Consider the following 22,913-nt stretch of genomic DNA (forward strand, 5'->3'; position numbering starts at 1 on the left):
ATTTTGGCAGGCTCAACATCCATATTGCCAAAAAATGCATCCCCTGCTAACTTGGATAAATAAAGAGTTTAGAGTGAAATAACTTTTTCTACATAATCAGAGTAGTTGTATGAACTGCTGGTATGAATTTCATAGCAATAGGATAAAATTTGAGGAAAATAGGTAGGGCATGCATATTTTGGCAGGCTCGACATCCATATTGCCAAAAAAATGCTTCCCCTGGTAACATGGAGAAATAAAGAATTAAAGAGGGATTTCACCTTTTCTACATAATCAGAGATGTTCTATGAATTACTGGTATGGGTTTTATATCGATAGGATAATATTTGAAGAACATGGAGAGGCCATGCATATTTTGGCAGGCTAATAATAGGCTTTGCTGTACATGCATCCCCTGCTTACATGGAGAAATAAAGAGTCAAGAGTGAAATTACTTTTTCTATACAATCACACTTGTTTTATGAACTGCTGGTATACATTTTGTATCAGTAGAATTATATTTGTGGAAAATATATAAGGCCTACATGTATTGGCAAGGTAATAATTTGCTATGCCAGAAAATGCATCCCTCTGCTAACTTGAAGAAATGAAGAGTTAAGAGGGACTTCACCTTTTCTACGTAATGACACTTATTCTCTGTGCAACTGCTATACGTTTCATATCAACAATAGACAGGGGATACAAATATTGGCAGGCTCAGTCATTAAAATGCATCCCCTCTACATTAATATGCTAGACAGTTAAGCATGATATAAAATGTTCTACATAATGGGCCTCTGTTTTGTAATACTTTAAGCTAATATGATGTTAAAAGAAAAATCGGGAAATTTCAAACCAAATGCGGAGAGCATTTTCTTCAGACACGGACTGAAAAACGTTCGACTCATTTGTCTCAATAAATGTGTAAAAACCGTATTTATTTCAATTAATCTGCGATATAAAACCCACCGTTTTAAGGCTGACATGTTTAAGAAACGTGATATTGTTACGAATATCTTTAAAAGTTTCGTCTTCGGTCATATTTCAGTCCGTTTCCTCATTAAAATGCGAGAGTTTAGAGCGATGCGCGCTCCCGCGACAGGGGATGCAATTCTCGGCAGGCATGCATTTCTGGGCATAACACCTGAGACAGATTTCAGCCCCGCCTCTATGACAAGGACAAGTATACAGACGATGGATTCTCTTGCATCGTCTATTCCCGAAATAAAATAGTTTTTTCTTCCAAACAATGTAGGAACATTTTAATTACCAGAACTACTCTTTGCTTTATCAGCTTAAAATACAAGAATTTTGCCACATAAAACCCGTGGCTTCAGTCTTTCTGTTCCCCCGTGGTAAAACTTTTATAGTTCAGAATATTACATGATAGCATGATCCCTATACTAGTTTTTGTTTAGTTGGACCACACTGCCACCTGCTGACTACAATATACAATTTTATTTATTAACACCTGGCGTGTAAACTGCAGGTTTAATCTTTGGGTAAAACAAAATAAGGTAATTCTAAAATAACTCATAGCGGTAAGAAGTAATCTGTGACGCATTTAATGGGGGCATGTTAAACATGTTTGCATGGCATAAACTTTTACATTTTAGAACTAAGTAGGATTTTATTAAATGGAGCTCAATTTGAACCACTCATGTCTGAACGCGTCATATGAGTTTTAAAAAAATATATATAACATAAAATGTTATGTTTGTAACAGTAGAAGCTTTCTTTAAATCTCTTCAGACACTACAAATAAAATGTCCTCTTTGTTGTAATGTACTGTTATAAAATAAGCTTTTTGTGCTCAAAAAATAGAGGAAAAAAAGGGGAAAAAACAGATGCAAGGTCACAGATTATTAACTACTGACAAAATGAACAAGAGTATAAACCGAGGATAGCTTAAATATCCACATAGAAGATGTGGTAATTAACATGCAAATGAAATGTTGATTTAAAAAAAAACATAAAAACAAGGAAATAGGAAGTCAGTGTTACTGAACTAGTTGATGCTGCTGCTGTTTTTCACTTCCTCTGAGTTTTCTTCTTATTCTAACTTTGATAACAGGTCAGTGCCTTTACATTACACTTTGCGTATTATATGCAGACTTTTTTTTTAATCTTCTTTGTTATCCAAAGCTCTGAAATTATTCAGTTTTCATTCAGAATACATTTGCAGACTTTTACTTTTTATATTTTAAAGATGCCTATAAATTGACATGTGTCTCCTTCACAGAAACATGTTCCTGTAGGTCTTTTAATAGTCTGTTTTTCTGCAGAGTTTAAAAGCAAAAACAGCAAATGTCAGTGAAAACTGTAGCTTCAGTCTGAATGCTCTACCAAAAATATTTTTGCCTTCAGCAACTAGTCTTTTTTTCATGTTTCATAAATATGAGTGATATAACATGCAAAACATATTTCACAGTATCTTTTTCTTGCCAGGAAGTGAAAGTGTGAGAAGTGTGAGAGTGACAGTGATTAGTGACACCTAATCACTAAGGTGTCAGTGAAGGTGAGAGCTTCAGTCAGTATCCCCTGTTCTTATGATTTAAAATACAGAAATCATGTGAAATATCTATGCAAAGGAGGTTATTGGAATTTCTGCTCATATCAAGTTAGAACAGACTCACCACGGGAAACAGGAAAGTATTCAATCTCTGACGACAAAATTCAAAGAATTTTCACTGTTACCATAAAACAGTTAATAGCTGACACTCATTACTGGTGTAATGTGGAGATTAATAACAGAGCAGATGACAGGCAGCGCTTTCAGCTGTCAAAGTGCTGGAAAATAAAATGTATTAAAATGCATCTCTTTATCAGTAATTTTTAATCTTAACCGCTGATCAATACTGAGGACAAAAAACATTGTGATGCGCACATTCGTAAAAATCGCATATTTAAATTGTTTGAAGGGTAAACAGAGCTAGGAATGGATTACTATATGACTCAACCAATTAAATCTTTGTTTTAAAATGTAAGGTTACGAACAACAACAGAAACAATTAAGGTCACAGAAAGCCCTGCTGCTACAAGATCCACTGATCCAGGACTTGGAGAAATCCCAAATCCGCGGTATTCTACTGTACAATATATGTTAACAATAAGTAAAAGCTAAACGCTTTCAGTATGCTGCCATTTTCTGTACTTTATATTATAGATGCATATCATAACTGTGGAAAAAGTATCATATTGTAAAGTTGAATCTACACTTTCTGTTTAAAATATGTGTTAGACTTTCTGTTGACCAAAATATCCACATCATCACTTTGGGTCACCTTGTTGTTCTGGTGGCCTTGCTCATGTGGTTTATTCAAAGATGCAGTAAGTCTTGTTCTCTTCTTTCACTTATTTGCTGTATCAGTTTGGCACCGTGTTGTGTTTCAGTTATTCATTGCTTTATGTAGTATAATTGAATGTTTTCACAGTAAATAAGTGACAATTTTTTTTCTCCTAATCAGAGAACACCAAAGAGAATTTAACTGACACCTCTGTTGTAATTGTCTGTTGTGAAATATATTGTGTGACTAAAAATCGAAGAAAAAGAAAATGCTAAAAAATAGGCATTGCTCTTGTTTAGTCTGTGTCCCTCTGACAAACTAAACAAGAGCATAAACTGAGGGTAGCTTAAATAGCCATAATAATGAATATGTAAATCACATTTTAAACAAACATCAAAAACAAGGAAGTAGTGAGTCAGTGTTACTGAACCAGTTGCTGTTCGCACATCGATATGGCTGTTTCTCTGAGTTTTCTTCTTATTCTACCTCTGATAACAGGTCAGTGGCTTCGAATTATACTTATTACATTTATTATCGCTGTGACCCAAAGCTGTGATTGTATTTATATCAATTTTCCTTTTGCTGATTTAGAGATATCTAAATTCACATGTCAGTTGACAACTGTTCACAGATGACTACGTCTCCTTCACTGAAACATGTTCCTGCAAACTTGAAATTGTTTAATTTGTGCAGAGTCTAAAAGAATAAACAGCAAATTATCAGTGAAAACTGTAGCTTCAGTCTGGATGCTCTAAAAAAATGGTTTTGCCTTCAGCAACTAGTTTTATTTCTTTTTTCGTGTTTCATAAATATGAGTGATATAACATGCAAAATATATTTCACTTTTTCTCTTTTTCTCCCAGGAAGTGAAAATGTGAAGACAATCACTAAGGTGTCAGTGAAGATGGGAGCTACAGTCAGTATCCCCTGTTCTTATGATTTAAAATACAAAGATCATATGAAATATCTATGCAAAGGATTTTATTGGAATTCCTGCTCATATGAAATTACAACAGACTCACCACGAGAAACAGGAAAGTATTCAATCTCTGATGACAAAACTCAAAGAATTTTCACTGTTACCATAAAACAGTTAACAGCTGACAGTTATTACTGGTGTATTGTGGATATCAAAAACGGAGGTGATGACGGGCAGCACTTTCATCTGTCAGTCACCAAAGGTAAGCTGTGTTTCTGAACGCACATTTCAAACACTTGTAAACAAGAACAAATTAAAGATATAAAGTAAAACCATAAGGCACTAATAACAACATTTGTTTTGTTATTAGTCAAAGCAAATAATTTTTTAAAGATTAGGCTGTCAAATGACGTGTTTATTATTATTTGTTTCCCATCAAGGTACACCCATCCTCTGGGTGGCAGACCAGAATGTGACTGGATATATTGGCGACAACATAAACATAAACTTTAACTACCCTCCCTCTGGAGGAATAAAGTGGTGTAAGCTGGGCAGAACATGTGTGACACAGGAAACTGGAGAAATAGATGGAACAGCAGTAACCATCAACAAGGTTGTAGACAATGTATTCAGTGTAACTATGAGTGGACTGAAGCAAGAGGACAGTGGTTGGTATTACTGTGTCAAAGGAGATTTTCAGATGCCAGTTCACCTGACTGTGACTGTCAAACCCACTGGTAAGTGATTTACAGACTGTAATTAAATAGAGATGTGTGAATACATCAGCTAAATATTTGTGTCTGCTAATTTTCAGCTTCCTATGTTCTCATGTTTAGTCATACCAACTACTGATGGCAGTCGTTAACCTTTACCTTGTGTGTCCTGGTTGTCACACTTACGTAGCTTTTAAAATGAAGTAAGGTTTAAAAAGCATACTGTTTCGCCAACTCTGTCAAACCCACTGGTAAGTGATTTATAGATTTTCCATGTACAAATGAGGAAGTACACAATACTGGATGTCCCCTTGTCATTGTCCTACACACTGTTCTCTCCTGAACGTCACTCATTAAAAGAAATGGGTGACCTTCATGTCACAAAAAAATGTTTTGTGTTCTTTGGGCTATTTTCACCCAGGTGGTCTTATTGGTCCCAAAGAGTTCTTGACCGGTGGTGGTAAAAAGGTTTGGGAAAAAAGGGAAATGATTCTGTGGACAAGTAATTTATACACCCAATGAGTTAAGAGTCTCTGTGATCCAATGATTGGCTAGCAGTCTGGTATCCATATGTCACAAGGGAGCTCATTTAACTAATTTGTGGAAGACAGAATTATTTGAAAGGGGTCTGATATTTATTTAATTCAATGACATGGTAATTCATTTTTAGCTTTCATGTTTTTTTTTCTGCATTAACGGAAAAAGTTTTCTTTCATGAAAAGAAAACTACCGTAGCATGGGGGACTGATCGATATTTTGTAAATGAATGCACATATACATTTAAATAATTATTTCCCCAACTGAACATTACACAACGGCAGAAATGTTTAAGCGTTCTTTCTTTCCTTCATTTATCAAGCATTGTGAGCTACACCATCTGCTGAGACATTTAAATGTGGTGTCATGCTGAGTTTCCTCTGTAACCCACACAAATACTATGTGATTTTTTAAAATACTATTCCATGACATGGCTTATCTCCAACATATCTAGTAAGGCAGTTGGTGTAAAATATCTTGACTGGACATTCCAAGTTTCTGTAGTTTAGAATTATTATAAAGCGGAAAAGGGAAAGTGTTTCGGTCACCAATTGAAACCTAGCAGTTTGGCAGTGTTTCGCAAGGCAGTGGTTAAAGATGATTGCAGTACGTTTACCTAACAAACTTTAAAAGGAAGTAAGGTGGAGTAATGCAAGTTGAGAAAATCTAAAGATGGGGTCATTTCACTAGAGACGTTGATAAAGCAAATAGACAAGCAAAAAAAGATGGCTAAATTTATCGTTTTAGATGACCAAATTCTTACTGAGGGCTAGCATATAGGTTTCCATTTCCTTCTAGCATGACTGGAGCCAAAGTACATCATCTTTTCATGACCTTATATAGCTAAAACAGTTCAACCTGAGCAGGATAAAAAGGCTCAACATCACCTCTATCATCATCTATTGTCACTGTTTCTGTCTTTGCAAAACACTAAATGATCATATATATGCTGACCTCTATTCTCACTACTACTGTGCTGCAGAGATAGTGGTGTCAAATATCATTTTACAAGTAGCATATTGTGTGCATGTCTGTGCTGGACAATAAAATGTATTAAAATGCATCTCTTTATCAGTAATATTTAATATTAACCGCTGATCAATACTGAGGACAAAAAACATTGTGATGCGCACATTTGTAAAAATCGCATATTTAAATTGTTTGAAGGGTAAACAGAGCTAGGAATGGATTACTATATGACTCAACCAATTAAATCTTTGTTTTAAGTTGTAGATTTGCAAACAACAACAGAAACAATTAAGGTCACAGAAAGCCCTGCTGCTACAAGATCCACTGATCCAGGACTTGGAGAAATCCCAAAGCCGCGGTATTCTCTAATATATATTTTAACAATAAGTAAAAGCTAAACGCTTTCAGTATGCTGCCATTTTCTGTACTTTATATTATAGATATGAATTATCTATAATATAAAGAAACTTTTTCCACAGTTTTTCCATAACTGTGGAAAAAGTATCATCTACACTTTCTGTTTAAAATATGTGTTAGATCTTCTGTTGACCAAAATATCCACATCATCACTCTGAGTCTGCTGAGCCTAGTTGTTCTGGTGGCCTTGCTCATGTGGTTTATTCAAAGATGCAGTAAGTCTTGTTCTCTACTTTCACTTCTTTGCTGTATGAGTTTATCACTGTGTTGTGTTTCAGTTATTCATTCCTTTATGTAGAATAACTGAATGTTTTCAGAGTAAATAAGTTACTAACATTTTTTTCTCCTAATCAGAGAACACCAAAGAGGATTTAACTGACCCCAAATCAGTAAGTAGCACAAATATTATAACCTTTAAGATTAGGAAAAGATATTGCTTTGATAATTTATTAAATGTTGCAGCCTCAAATTGTTCATCTTCATTATTTCTCTTACATTCACATCTCTGTTATTTATTGTTTGTTTTTGTTTTTTCAGAATAAATGGGAAATAGTTTTCACTGCTGTTAGTTTCAAATTAAAAAGCACACCACAGGTAAACGTACCATAATAAAACTCTATATTTTTGCTCTATCCCATGTTTTAACCCGACTTGTTTGCGAGAATGCAACAGAATAAAATGTACCTGTATTGTTTAATTTAATGTGCAGTTCTCCTATCTGTTTTCTTTTTCCAACATGGATTGGTTGCTCTGATGTGATCCTTGGCTGTTTCTAAGAAACAAAGCATGAAAAAAGTCAATTTCATTATATTGTCACATTATTTCACACAAACTAGGTATCAGTCATTCCTTACTGCATGCACAAACTGTGAGATAGTGTGGAAAACCAAATATTAAAGATAAATCTAAAATAAAATAGAAATGATCATTTATATTTGTTATTCTAAACAATTCTTACATTTTGGGAACTTAAATCTATTTTTCCTATCTAACCACGATGTTTACCTCTCTTTTAACAGAGTGAAGCAAATGAGGAATATGTCACATACAGCACAGTAGTCTACCATAACCAAAATATTTAGAATGTTCTGCTTTTTTCTCTTTATTTCTTATAAGATGAAGAGTTTGTGAAATTTTATCTTTGTGCATTGGGATATTTTCTGAGTGTAAAGTATTGTTTTACTCATGTATCTTTTGTGAATGTTTTTATCATCAAACATGCTGCCAAAGACTTGCCTGAAACCTAGATGAGCAAAAGGAAATGATGTAAACTATGTGCATATTTTTATTGTTGTTGTTGTTGCTTTTCTGTTCAAATATGACTTTGTTGTACTGTTTGTGTAAAGTTCAGTGAATTACATAAATTGTGATGATGGAATTATTTGGAATTAATTTTGACCAGACCAAGACTGAAATAAAAAAGAAAACACCCATGTCAAATAAGTCACATTTGTTGCCAATTATGGTGCTGAATTTTGACTACAGTGACTCATCTTTATTTCATCTGAATACGGTACATTTAGCTGCTACCATGTACCATGTGGCTGGATGATTTTCTATTTGTGCATAAAGGACCTGAACAGGTGCAGCTAATAAAGTGACCAGGCTTTTTCATTAAGTCTGTCTTTCTTTGCTATTTTAATGTGCTACAACAGAAAGACACTTTATATATATATATATATATATATATCAATCATCAGCCTAAGACATGTATTTGTCATTAAACATCGACTTCTGCTTTGCAAAACTGCAGGTTTACAGGCAAACCAAATCAAACGTGTAGCTTCACACATTGTCTTTACTTTTATCCTTCATCAGACTGAAATCTACATTTACATTTTTACAACCCATTAGAATATTAGTAAGTAGACCTAAATTTGAACCGCCCATGTCTCAACACTTCACACGAGTTTAAAAACGCAATATCAGATTTGTAACAGGAAAGGGCTTCATTAAAAGTCTTTTGAAACTCAACTAAAATTCCAACTCTGTTGTAAAATATATTGTGTGACGAAAATAGAGGAAAAAGAAAATGCTAAAAAATAGGCACATTGTGTCCCGCTGACAAACTAAACAAGAGCATAAACTGAGGGTAGCTTAAATATCCATAATAATGAATATGTAAATCACATTTTAAACAAACATCAAAAACAAGGAAGTAGTGAGTCAGTGTTACTGAACCAGTTGCTGTTAGCACATCGATATGGCTGTTTCTCTGAGTTTTCTTCTTATTCTACCTCTGATAACAGGTCAGTGGCTTCGCATTATACTTATTACATTTATTATCTCTGTGACCCAAAGCTGTGAACATCTCCTTCACTGAAACATGTTCCTGCAAACTTGAAATTGTTTAATTTGTGCAGAGTCTAAAAGAATAAACAGCAAATTATCAGTGAAAACTGTAGCTTCAGTCTGGATGCTCTACCAAAATAGTTTTGCCTTCAGCAACTAGTTTTATTTCTTTTTTCGTGTTTCATAAATATGAGTGATTTAACATGCCAAACATATTTCACTTTTTCTCTTTTTCTCCCAGGAAGTGAAAATGTGAAGACAATCACTAAGGTGTCAGTGAAGATGGGAGCTACAGTCAGTATCCCCTGTTCTTATGATTTAAAATACAAAGATCATATGAAATATCTATGCAAAGGATTTTATTGGAATTCCTGCTCATATGAAATTACAACAGACTCACCACGAGAAACAGGAAAGTATTCAATCTCTGATGACGAAACTCAAAGAATTTTCACTGTTACCATAAAACAGTTAACAGCTGACAGTTATTACTGGTGTATTGTGGATATCAAAAACGGAGGTGATGACGGGCAGCACTTTCATCTGTCAGTCACCAAAGGTAAGCTGTGTTTCTGAACGCACATTTCAAACACTTGTAAACAAGAACAAATTAAAGATATAAAGTAAAACCATAAGGTACTAATAACAACATTTGTTTTGTTATTAGTCAAAGGAAATAATTTTTTAAAGATTAGGCCGTCAAATGACGTGTTTATTATTATTTGTATCCCATCAAGGTACACCCATCCTCTGGGTGGCAGACCAGAATGTGACTGGATATATTGGCGACAACATAAACATAAACTTTAACTACCCTCCCTCTGGAGGAATAAAGTGGTGTAAGCTGGGCAGAACATGTGTGACACAGGAAACTGGAGAAATAGATGGAACAGCAGTAACCATCAACAAGGTTGTAGACAATGTATTCAGTGTAACTATGAGTGGACTGAAGCAAGAGGACAGTGGTTGGTATTACTGTGTCAAAGGAGATTTTCAGATGCCAGTTCACCTGACTGTGACTGTCAAACCCACTGGTAAGTGATTTACAGACTGTAATTAAATAGAGATGAGTGAATATATCAGCTAAATATTTGTGTCTGCTAATTTTCAGCTTCCTATGTTCTCATGTTTAGTCATACCAACTACTGATGGCAGTCGTTAACCTTTACCTTGTGTGTCCTGGTTGTCACACTAATGTAGCTCTTCAAATGAAATAAGTAACGTTTAAAAAGCATACTGTTTCGCCAACTCTAATGGCTGTTCCTTTAGCAGTCTGTTGATGTCATTTTAAATTTTTTTTTTTTTTTTATCAGAAGTCATTGATGTTGTTTTCTTTATATATTTACACATACCTCTGTACTTTTTCAGTAACTGACAGCAAACAGCTCACATAATCAATAGGTGTTAATTATTGTTCATAAAAGATGATTCATTGTTTCACTACCATGAAAAAAATAGCATCTAAATTCACTATTTGCTGTTGATAATATAATTATTCTTATTATTTTTTACATTGATGGTGTGGCAGAATTTCACAGTAAATGCATTACTACTTGTATCCATTGCAGTAACATCCCAACTAAAACCCAGGTTAATAATTTCCATGTTACTGATATGATATATTCATGACATGATATTCTCATTGTACTGTAGCTGCAACAACTACTGTAGCTGCAACAACTACTGTCACAGGACCAAGAGACAATACAACAACAGGTCATAAGGAAAACAGGTCAGCACACTTCAATGCTGCACTTTTGAGCACACTGATTATTATGTGCTTGCCCAAAAACTGTCCTTTTAAAATTGTCTTAGTTTAAGATATTATCATTATTTACAAATCTGGAATTAGAATAATTATGTGTGTTTCAGCTCTTTTCCTTCTATGATGAGCTTCGCCATTCCTCTGAGTGTGCTGATCTTCATTGTTATTGCTGCCTTATCAATCCTGTTTGTACTAAGAAGAACCAGTAAGTCTGACCGGACATCTGCTGCCACTTGATTTATAAAAGTGTGTAAAAAAGGAATAATTAACAACAATTAAATGTTTCACAGAACGTGTCAGAATTAAGGATTCAACAGCGTCAAAAGTAAGTCGTACGTAAAATTAAACGACTTGGATACGGTGTCAACGTTAATGATTTATCATCTCTGTTTCTTATCAAAGGCATTGATTTCTGTGGTTAATTTGTCATGAACAGAAATGCTTTGTACTGCCTGCTTACACTAAAAAGTTATGCACCTTTTAAATTCTATAAAGCAAAGCTGATCTTGTCCAATGATATTTTAATTTGTCTATTTACAGAATGAAGGGGATTTAACATATTCAGAAGTCTCTTTCAAGAAAAACAAGGCAGCCCAGGTGAGCTGATACTAATAAGTATTTGAATCTTTACAGTTTGTTGTAATAAATTGTTCAATGTGGAAATAAATTAAAACTGTGTTATTTCTGTTTGAAACGCAGGCTGCAAGTGATGCTGACATGACCTACAGCTCTGTTGTTCCTGTCAAGAAACAGAATGTGAGAATGGTAATTATTCAGAGAGCCGACGTGTAAACACACCATTTAAAAATAAAAAAACCTTATCAGCTACATGATTCGTTGCTACTTGCTATCGTTGATCATAGTTTATATGTGTACAATGTCAAATACTGTTAAACTCTCATTTGTATATCCACCTGAAAAACATGACAGTGTCTGAAAAATAAAAAAAAAAGAGATCAAAATAACTTACCATAAAAAAATGTCTTGTTTTTGGTTTTGAAGTCCGGCTAGTTTATGCTTCATATATGTTTGAAAATACGTCTCACATTTTAGGATTTCCCTCTGACCATTATTTTTCATTTACAGAGTGAAGGAAAAGTTGAGGATGTTACATACAGCACAATCATTCATCACAAGTAAAAGGTTTAAATCTATCAAAACTGTTTTTTTTTCTTTTTCTTGTGACTAAGCGCTACCCGATATTGTCTGTCTCCACAAGTGTGAAACAATGACTCATTGTCTTAGAAAACCTCTGACCTTGTTTTTTTTGTTTGTTTTTTTTACATTGGGTATACATGTATATGTGCTTATACTCAAGGGGTGAATAGCAAGTTTAGCTTTTTATCATACTAGGCATCTTTTGTTGCTTCTAAGTATGATCTTGTTGAGGACAGAATGGGTTTATAACAACCCATTCTCAAAAAATGGAGAAATATGAGAATATTGTCAATATTTCAATTTACTTTTACACAAGAAGTTAAATTAGTAAATACCATCGTTATTATCTATAATCATTTAGTAGGATGATTTGCATGAGCTGTTGCTAAGTTATGATCTATGTAAATCTGAAATAATCAAGACTGAATCGCTTTACTAAAATGTTTCTTCTGACTGGCAGTAATATAGAACTATAGATTATACCATGATGAGGTGCATTGCTGTTACAGCTCTGCCCTATGCCTAACTGAACTAAAGAGCTACCTTAACGTTTTTGTTTTTAGTTTGTTTTGTTTTTCTGTCATTTTTGGACCACATTTGATCATTACTTTCTTTAAAATAATATTATAATATATTAAAAAATGTTGGGTGGGTCTATGAAATTATTATTTTTTTATAGGTATATATAAATGACTACAAATATGTCCCTATTCAAATCATATAGCTGAACATTGTTTACCGTAGTTCTTAATCTGGCCGATAAGTTTGATAATAGTAACTTTTTAAAAATTTGTAACAAAATAAAGTTAATCTGGTGAATTTGTGTGTGTTTTGTTATGTGTTACAAATAAGTTACAGAAGACAGTGCGCTCCCAGGACATTATTCATGCAAGATCCTCTGCTGGATTCAATTACAAAATGCTGGTTTTATTCAAGGTGCGATTCTGTATGTCTCATTGGGAAATTTTTGAGATAACCTAAATCATGTTAAAAGAGAACTCTGGAGATAATGACACGACACATTGTGACAACACATTGTGACAACACCCTCATAACTGATCGAATTAAACAAGAACAAGAACCCGACTGTTTCTGCAATCATTGATTGTTTGTATACAGTTTGTATTTGAGATGGGACCCCATATGATGACATTCATAACAATTCAGAAAATTCAGGGCAGCCCTGCATTGACTAGACACACCCTCGTACACACCAACACCACCATAAACTTTTCTGGTGACAAAAGTGGCTCATGCACAGCGCTCTGCTTAACATCTCCAACGTTGTTGGCGGCCATCATTTCTGCTCAAAGTGAATTGTCGCTCAGCAGAGAACAGAACTCAGGCCCACTGGTCCGTAGTCCAGCATATTTACTCCCTGGTCTATGCAAGACAATGACGCCTGTGCCTGAACAGTTGGACATGTGTATTTAAAAGCCTAGAGAAAGTCACATTAAGTTCACTTGTAAAGGGTTGGCTATAATTCATTTTATGGTTATTCTGAAATTTCACCTGAAAGCCAAATATTGCTAACTTTGTGTTACTACTGCATGATAAGATGAAAATATGTAACATTTAGTGAAGTTGCAAAACATTCACTTAACGTGTCACTAGTAGGAATCACTTTTTGACATATGACGAAAATAAGAAAAACATCGCTTTAAACAGCATACTTTGTGTGCTGTTCTTTCACTGTCAAAGTGTTTATGAGCAGGTGTTAGCATAAAGAAGGAAACAACGAGAAGTGAAATGAGGATGTAATTCATATACAAATGTAAATAAAGTTATATCCGAACACCAAAGCTATTTTGGATAAAGCTATTAACATTTTTTTTAAAGTTAGAACAGAGAAGCAGTGAACTCTGGGACACTTTGTTTCCCTTCACAGCATATTAATAAATATCTCCCTATTGTTCCTCTTTCGACAACGAGGCAAGAAACTGGAACAAAGTCCTAAAAGAATTTTATCCACCTCAACATATTAGATCATTTTCAGATGCAGTTTTACATTCTACAGTTTACATACACAGACAGAGATTAACATAGATTTTGCCTTTTAAAACTTTTATTTAAACAACTCTTGTTCGAGGATGAAATGATTGTGCAACATGCAGCACAATATGATTTTTGCAGAACAAGAACTGTGTGCACCCGCATAAATTTGCTCTGGATTTTCTGGCATTCACACATTCAAAATTATAAATACAAATGCATCCGGTCTCCAATAATAGCAAAAGTGTCTGGGAAAACGATTTGTACCAAATTACTTAATATAACACCAATACTTTTAAAGAGAGACACACGAAAGGCAAAGGACATTTTTCATTCCCCTCATCACTGGCTTCATGGTGAATTTGAGCCCATATACCAGATAAGATTCAGACAGCTCAAAGCAAGGACTAATAGATGTAAAAACATTTTAGTTCATGCGCCATTATTCACACATGTGCTCATTCACACGTGCTCATTCACACATCTGTAAATAATGGCAAATGTCTCCACAAAGGACTTGTGGGTGGAGGTGTTGCAAGTTTATTTTTATTCAGGAAATTTTGCTAAGCTGATGGCTGTAATTACTTTGTCATTTCAGTGCGATGGTTTTAATTAATATTTAGCTTCCACTGAGAGCTCTTTACTATTTTGGCAACACGTTTTTCAACTGGTTGCAAGGCAAATGTCCCAACAAGGGACTTGTTGGTGGAGGTGTTGCAAGTTTTCTACCAGTCACACCTTTCTATTAACCTTTCACACCCATGTGACACACTTGTTTTTACACATGTGCTTATTCACATCTATCCGGTACACAAATAAGTGGTGGAAAGTCACACAGACACAGGTATCAATTCCATCAACGTGGCTTGTCTGATGCTTATTTTGATTTAATAAAGCAAAAATAACTAACTACCAACTCTCTCTCTTTATACATGCAGACATAGTGCATACCTTTATAGCTTCTATTTGCTAGTATTACAAGAATTTCTTTTGGAGCAGCCTTTGCCAAGATCTGGGAGAAGGCCTTAACTTAACTTTCAGAGGAAATAAAATCTGGTAATCAGTCTATAACTGAAAATCTAGATTGACTAACATTTTTACCATGGAACAAAATATTCAAAAATGCTTAAAAAGAAAGCACAAAGTAAATGTAATATTCATGCCTTTTGCAAGTTTATGCACACTGGTACGACAGCTTTATGTGTGGCTGGGACCTGAAAAGGTTTCTACTCGCCTATTATTTTCAGCGGGTTTCAAATCAAATTATACATTGGATAACTGTCTTATTTCCCATTTGTAACTCGATGTGACGCTAAATACAGACAAAACAACTACTTTATTGTAACTTAATCATGGTGTACCATTCCCTCAGTTATGTTCAAGCCAAACAGATGAGAACTAAAAACATTGACTGTCAAATTCACAACTAAATCTCAATGTTACAATCAATGATGGACTGGATTACATGTAAAGCTAATTACAAAGGTCAAAGTAAATACACATAGTAAAACTTTATTTTATTTCTTTCCTTTTATAAACAACACAGTGTACATGGCAGAATGGACATCATTTGCCAAGTTGTAAACAGAAATGAGTGAAAAGTCTCATTTTTAAAAAAAAAATCTTTAAATGTCAAAAATATTTCTAGGGAAAAAAAAAAAGAGGTGAGAATAACAGACTAAAATACGTTCACTACTGCTGAAGAAGTAATTGGTGTTACCTAACACCAATTTGGTGTTAGGTACACCAAATTGTGAAAATAGTGTCAAATAAAAAAATAAAAAAACGGATAAAAGAAATATACGTTCTTAATATAGACAAATGCTTTACTTGCACGAGGGCATCAATTAAGAGCAGTTCCAGGATCAAAATAGGAGTAAAATTAATCTAGGAATATTATGTTCAAATCAAGCATACGTTGTTCTGCTTAATATTTTTTGTCATATTTATCAGACATCAATGGGCTAAATTTTTTTATTTGTCCTTGTTTAAACAGGTTACTATTAGCAGGGTTTCTATGCACAAAGATTTGGAAATACATTTAAAATGGAAAAATGCAACAAGTAGAGAATAAACGTATTTACACTTTTCAACAGAAACTAAAAGAATGACCAAAAGAAATAACTGCCAATTTGAGTTGACATACTTCAACCTTACATCTGCTCTGTCAGGAACCAAAATATAAGTCGACGGCCAGAAAGAAACATGTATTTACAGTCATAATGATTTTTTTTTTTTTTTTAATGTCTTCTTTCTCTAAAAATGTATAGGTCATTTAGAGTCAGAATTGTCTGCCTTGGGTTCTCGAGTTTGCTTCAGCTCCAAGAACTTGGACATATGCTCCAGTCGTAAGGAGCCTCGGTGGATCCAGTCCGTCTCCCCATTTTCCTGTGTAAAATATAAAATGTTTATATACAAACATTTTCAATAAATTAGAACAGGGGTTCCAATGAGGCACATTTGTCAGATTAAAGTAGTCTTTGAAAAGAAGCCCAGCTTTGTGTATTAAAACGTTTGAGGTAATATTCTATCTTTTAATGTTGTGTTTACATCAGCTGTAAGAGGAAAAACAGGCTTGTAAAAAACTTCAGTCTGTGTTTAATTACTCTATTATTGTACTGTTGACCATGACAATACTGAAGCGACTGGAGAGCTGGGCAGGATTCTCTAACAAGACTTGACTGACTTAAAGATCAGGGACATCTCTGTGTCAATGGGTAACTTTTCATTGAAGTTGACAAAATCCCTATAGAGGGTTCCCCAAGGCTCCATCTTGGGGCGCCTCTTATTAAGTATATAAATGCTCCCATTAGCTCAGCCAAACAATAGGACAAGTACGGTTACTTGTCCTATTGAGATGACTCCAAAAATTGACGAATGATAAAATTCTGAGTTACTTTAAAATCAACGCTAAGATACAAGTTTTTGATTAATAATAATTAAATCATTAGTGTATGTCTGTTTTTAATCTTTTCATCACTTTCCTTTATTTTGCCACAGTAATGTTCTGTTTCTTGCTCGTTTTTTTTTTTTTTTTATTTTTAAGCATTTTGATGCTGAAATAGTATATTGAAATGTACGATTTCACTGAATTACAAGGATAGTGTGCCTTACATATAGACTACTCAGTCACACAAATGAACAAAAAAGTCTTTAACTTTCAGCCTGACCCAATAACTTTAAATTCTGTATTAGAGTTCAGCCTTGACACACACAGGAAACAATTCATTCAAAAAGAACCTTTGGTCAATGCAATACTGAAATAGGAATGCAATCTTGTTCATGAAAGCGACTCTTCCAACTGAAAATAGACTAACTTTAACTGGTAACATTTGCAAACAACAAAAGAGAAAAGTATGGTTGGGACTGTCACGTTTGTTTAATAATGTTTAATAGAATATTTGTATGATGTCATCAGTCAAACGATGACCATAAAGATTATCTGTTAAAATAGAATTAGTGTCTTTGTGGATTTCATTTCAAAGGGAAATGTTGTGATATTTTTTTAGCATCAATAAAACAAATATAAAAATAATACTACCAAATTTTCAGTCTACCAATATTAATTTTCTAGACTCATAGTATTGCTGTACGTTGGTATCTCCCACGTCTGGATAATTTCCTTGAAACAGCACAAAAAAACATTCAAAACTGTTCTATGTTTGGATTAAAACACAGCACTTAAATGGATTAGGTTTTAGATTTTACAACATAGAATAAAATCAGAAAAGAAAAGATACTAACCTCAAAAACAACCTTCATCAAGCTGCAATCAACCGACTCAACTTGACACTTCTGATGGACTCCATTCAGTTCTATTTTAAGGGTTTGTCCCTCTTTGTAGTGGGTTAGGTGTGGATACGGCCAACTCCTCAAGTATTGTTCCATGAAGCACTTGTGTGGACCATCTACAAGGTCCTCTAAAGGATCAGCCACTGTAAAAAAAAAAAAAGAAGAAGAAATGAATCACCAAGTATTAAAGAAAAATAAAAAAATTCTTTCCACAGCAGTCCACAGTTTGTAGCACTTTTTGTTTCACAGTGCCCTCTTCTGGACAAAACAGCAAAAAGTACCAAATAAAATACAGAAATGTTAAGTACAAACTTGTTTAAGAGAACTCCACTAAATTGATTACAAACATATTATCTTCATGTAGCATAACTACTATCATTCAGTCCTGACAAAACATGAGCAATTACAGTTGAAGCCAGATATTGACATACACCGAATAAAAAGACACATTCGACAAAACCTTTACTGTTTTAGCTTAGTTAGAATTACCTGAATTATTTCTATTTGCTAGATGCCAGAAAACTTGGTAAAAACATTTTTCAGAATTTCTTTTGTGACTTTAAGGAAATTCAAAGGTTTACATACATTTGGTCGTAAAATGTATAATTTGGGTCACAAAAGAAATGTCTTTGCCAGGTTTTTAGGCATTTACAAAATAGAAATATATTCTGTAATTCTCACCAAGCTAAACCATGAAAAGTTTGGTCTGATTTAATTCTAGACAGTGACAAAGAAATGTGTGTGTCTTTTACTTTGGTGGATGTAATATCTGGCTTCAACTATATGCAGCATGAAACCAAATAAGCACAAAAAAGGAAATGTTTTTTTGCAATGCTAGGATAAAAAAAAGAGGTAAAATCCTGGCTAGGTGCAGGGTAAATATTATCTCTAAAACATAACACGTGATACATACGTCATAATAATTTCACAGAAGATGCAAAATATAATTCATAAATAAAAAAGGAGCAAACAGTCAAACTTACTTTGTCTGCAAATGAGATAAAGTGATGGTAAGCTGACATAAACTGGTGTGTGATCATCCAAAAACACCAGAAACCTGAAAAGCATAAAGTTATTCAAAAAGACTTTTTTTTTTTCTAAATGGGGGTTCATAAATGTCTTAGCAGTCATTTGATCCAAGACCTTAAGCGATTCTTTCTGCTGGGAAGCTCAGCCAAAAGTCCAGACAGGAAGCACTGCTCGTCTTCTGGAGACCGAATTAAAACCCGGGCTCCGACGTACAGTTGGTCCAGCTTTGGGTTGGTTTTCTTTGCGATGTGATGTCCTGATACCAAGCTCTTTCCCTTTTCATCAAAAATCACTTTGTACTTTACTCGTCCATCGTCTGCAAAGACGAAAAGAAAACAAACAAAACCACTGAATCTTGTCTACGTGATTTTATTGCAGCTCACGAAACTCGAGGAAAACTGAGAGAAGCACAAAAAGCACAAGCCCTGTAACATGGCATATATTAAAAATAAAAAGGATGCAAAGTGTTTTTAAAGATGAAATGCGTTGATATTTCAGACACATTCAAGAGTCAGTACATAGGATTAAAGGGGAAAAGGGGTTAATGGTCTTTTAAATGTATTTACAAAAATACTTTTAAAAGACCGCTTAAAAACAACAATTGAACAGTCATTACTGTAAATGTAATTTGCTCTAGAAATGCTTCTACTAACCATCCTGGCATTAAGTAAGGAAGGTACAAAAAGCAACAGAAAACGCTAAAAATCCCAGGCAAACAAAGTCTTTAACTCAGCTTGCATCAGAGCAGTTACAGTGTAAAACATCAGAAAAAGCTTTGTGGCAATATGTATGCAAAATGAGTAATAGAAGAAAATGCTAATCTAGCAAAAATAAAACTAGCAAACCTAAGCAAGATAACTATGATGATTCTTTCACTTTCGGAGGGAAAGTTACTCCAGAAGACACAATAAAAGTGACTGTAATGTTTTTAAAATTAATTTTAAAGACACAGCTACCATGAATGGATTGCAATGACCCAATAATATCTCATAATCCAAGATTGTGTCTCAAGGTGCATTCAAATATATATAAAATGATGTCTTTTTTACAACTACCACTCTGTCATGACAGTATAATCTGTGAAAAAAAAAAAATTACTCCTCTGCCTTCCCCTGTCATCATCTGCATAAATACATTGCTCTGTCAGAAACTGTGACTGAGAGTCACTATAGTCCAGTTGACCATTAATCAATTACTACATTACTGGATTATTTCCTTAATCAATTCATCACAATTAATCTGATTAACTGTTTCAACCCTGAAGTGTTTGTGTTTGCAGCTCGAGTCTGACTCCCAAATTTGATTTACCAACTGACTGGAAGAACCTTTAAACTCCACGGAAACGCACAACACTGACCAATGTTACATATTCCCATGAAGCACAAGACATTAACAACTTTACTCTGAACTCTGATTAATGTGATCTCAATAAGTTTGAACAGGATGACTCACTTTTCATGCTGGGGTCTTTCTGAGGTAAAAGTTTTACCCTGATTGATACAGAAAGGAGAAAGAATGGTCACAGAAAACTACCTCAGTTCCTGAAAAAGGATTACTAGAGTCAACTAGAACACCTGTCTTTCCACTCAACTAATGATTTTATTTCAACTTATTAAAAAAAAACAACACACACACACACTCACATTAAAGTGCTCTTTCTTACCCTTGTTAATGATCTCGACTATCTTGCCTTGTTGCCACCTCATGACTCTCCTCCTGGCCAGGACTACCATGTCCAACGCAATGGCTATCTCTGGAAAATCAGGCCGCTCTTTTCTCGTTTCATTGGAGCTGCTGGCAAAAGCTGCAGACACTATGATGGGGGATGCTTCAGCAGCTGGGGATTGGGGGGGAAACACAATTGCAATATGGAGTTTGGAGATTGAACTCCTTAGGCATTCTAGCAAGTCCAGTGTTATTAGTAGTTTATATTTGTGGATGGAAAGGTTCTTACCTTTGTTGGTGTCTTTGCTGCCGCTGTTGATGTCGTTATTGCAGACGCTGCTGCTGTTGCTGGTGCTGTTGTTATTGATGCTCACTAACGGTGAAGGCACGTTCACGTCATTCACCATTTTATGTCTATGCTGACTTTTCTTTTTGGCTCCAAAATCCGAGTCTCCCGAATCGTCCTCCGGTTCCCACAGCATGTCGGAGCCGGAGCTGTCCGGGGATTCGGCTTCGCTGTCGAACTGCTGCGGCGTCGGCGGCTGAAGCGCATTGAAAGTAAAGTCTGGGAGTCGAGTCAGAACCACCACTGGTTTCTTCTGTAGGTTCTCGTCGTTCAGGTCATCCATTTGTACCTTTTGCATTTGCAACATTACGGTCACAACTCTCAGACGCTAACGTTCACAGCCTTGTTATTCCAGGGCAAAATTCCCAACTTACCTTTTTGCGCGTCCGGAATATGATCATCAAACGAAGGGAAACTAACAAAACCGAGATACGGTGACTTCAAATAGCCAAACAGCACAGAAAATTGCTTAGATACTCGTATTGTTACCCACACGTTAGCAAGCGGCAAACCTTCAGTTTCTTCAGTTTGATGGCGCACTCGTTGGTAAACACAGGATAGCTGCATAACTGCCTCCTAGTGGAGCGGAGCAAGGTTTCGGTCAGATGTCTCAAGGGTCTGCAGCCTCAGTCCAGGTGACTAAAACGGGCTTAGAGCCACAAATATTAACCCATCATTTGAAAATATGCACCTTGTCATTGTTGACAAATATCTACAACAGTAAATCAGTTGTGATTTTTAAAGAGCAATCAGTTCGTTCTTATTTTTTAGGTTGTAAAGAAAAAAACAGACCTTTTTCATAAAGACGATGGCTGCATTTTTAGAATAGAATAGAATTCAACTTTATTGTCATTGCACTGCCACAAGTACAAGCAACGAGATGTAGGTTGCATCTATCCAGAAGTGCTCTACGAGATATAAATATTTATTTACGGATGTGCAAGACTGTGTATGTATGGATTATAAGGGGTTATAGCAAGAGATATAGATATTGTGTATAAATATAAATATGGGAGCTATATGCACAGATTATACAGATTATACAGAATATACAAGAATGTTAGGGAATGGATTATAGAAAAATAATGGCAGATAAAATTTACAGGTTGTATGTGTGTGTGAAGAAAACAGTCCGTGATGTGTGTGTGTGTGAGGACAGTCCATGTGTTATTATTGTATGAGAGGATAGGGGAATACAGTCCTTATAGTTTATGTTTTATGTCAGGAGGCGTTCAAAAGCGTGACAGCTGTGGGAAAGAAGCTGTTCCGGTGCCTGGTGGTTCTGGTCGGTAGGCTTCTGTAACGCCTCCCAGAGGGCAGGAGGGAAAAGAGTGTGTGTGCTGGGTGAGTGGAGTCCTTTGTGATTTTCCTTTTGGGAAAATGTTCCTTTTGGGAAAATCCTTTGTGATTTTCCCATATGCACATATGTGGGCTATGTGCAGAGTGTCCAGCGTAATAAAGAAAGAAAAAAAATAGATCTAACGATAATAACTGGTACTTTTAGTGTCATTCTGTTGTGGAAATTAAATGTAATTATTCCGTAAAAAAAAAAAAAAAAAATACCTGGTGTCCTGCAACTTTTAAATGTCTCCCTCATTAGAGTCACATCTGACTCTAATATTAGCTCGTTAGCAGAGCTCTGTAGATCTTGGCTGCAGGTAGTGTGGCAGTTTAGCAATCTAATTCAGGTGTGTAGGACAAAAACATGAAAGTTGTAGGACACTGGCCCTTGAGACCATTAAAATAAATATTGTGGCCCATATCAAGCACAGTAGATGGCGATAATGCATCCTAACGTTGGATACCACCTGCCAAGATAAATTAAAGAAGAAGATAGAAGGGGAAAAAAAGAAAAAGATATATGTATCTATACACACACACACCACACACACACATCGAAACTAAATAACTAAATAAGTAGCAAAAATTAAATAAGCAGCAAAAAATAAATAAAAAGGTAATTTGAAGTTTAAAAAGAATGACTAATAGTGCAGTAATTTAATAACTCTTAAAGGCAAAAAAATATATTTTTGTATTTTGATATGCTAAAAAC

At 34.8% G+C, this 22,913-nt stretch overlaps 2 protein-coding genes across 2 annotated transcripts; one reads left to right on the forward strand and one right to left on the reverse strand.

The window, feature by feature from the left end:
* The first annotated feature begins 2,833 nt into the window (after positions 1–2,833).
* On the forward strand, positions 2,834–12,855 carry LOC114137836 (uncharacterized). The gene is made up of 17 exons (XM_028006667.1): positions 2,834–3,764; positions 4,130–4,447; positions 4,626–4,922; positions 6,663–6,762; positions 6,942–7,036; positions 7,176–7,210; positions 7,359–7,415; positions 7,841–7,876; positions 9,016–9,070; positions 9,355–9,672; positions 9,851–10,147; positions 10,767–10,845; positions 10,986–11,083; positions 11,169–11,203; positions 11,419–11,475; positions 11,578–11,643; positions 11,965–12,855. The coding sequence occupies exons 1-17, from the start codon at positions 3,719–3,721 to the stop codon at positions 12,016–12,018; spliced, it is 2,043 nt and encodes a 680-aa protein (XP_027862468.1). The 5' UTR covers positions 2,834–3,718; the 3' UTR covers positions 12,019–12,855.
* Positions 12,856–15,345: 2,490 nt separating this feature from the next.
* On the reverse strand, positions 15,346–21,426 carry LOC114138509 (histone-lysine N-methyltransferase SETDB1-B-like). Its single transcript, XM_028007819.1, has 7 exons — positions 21,235–21,426; positions 20,804–21,149; positions 20,513–20,686; positions 18,964–19,165; positions 18,804–18,877; positions 17,773–17,963; positions 15,346–16,416 (listed from the first exon to the last, which is right to left on the reverse strand). The coding sequence occupies exons 1-7, from the start codon at positions 21,259–21,261 to the stop codon at positions 16,300–16,302; spliced, it is 1,131 nt and encodes a 376-aa protein (XP_027863620.1). The 5' UTR covers positions 21,262–21,426; the 3' UTR covers positions 15,346–16,299.
* Positions 21,427–22,913: the final 1,487 nt, after the last annotated feature.

This window comes from Xiphophorus couchianus, chromosome 22, assembly GCF_001444195.1.
Source record: "Xiphophorus couchianus chromosome 22, X_couchianus-1.0, whole genome shotgun sequence".
Classification (NCBI taxonomy): Eukaryota; Metazoa; Chordata; class Actinopteri; order Cyprinodontiformes; family Poeciliidae; genus Xiphophorus; species Xiphophorus couchianus.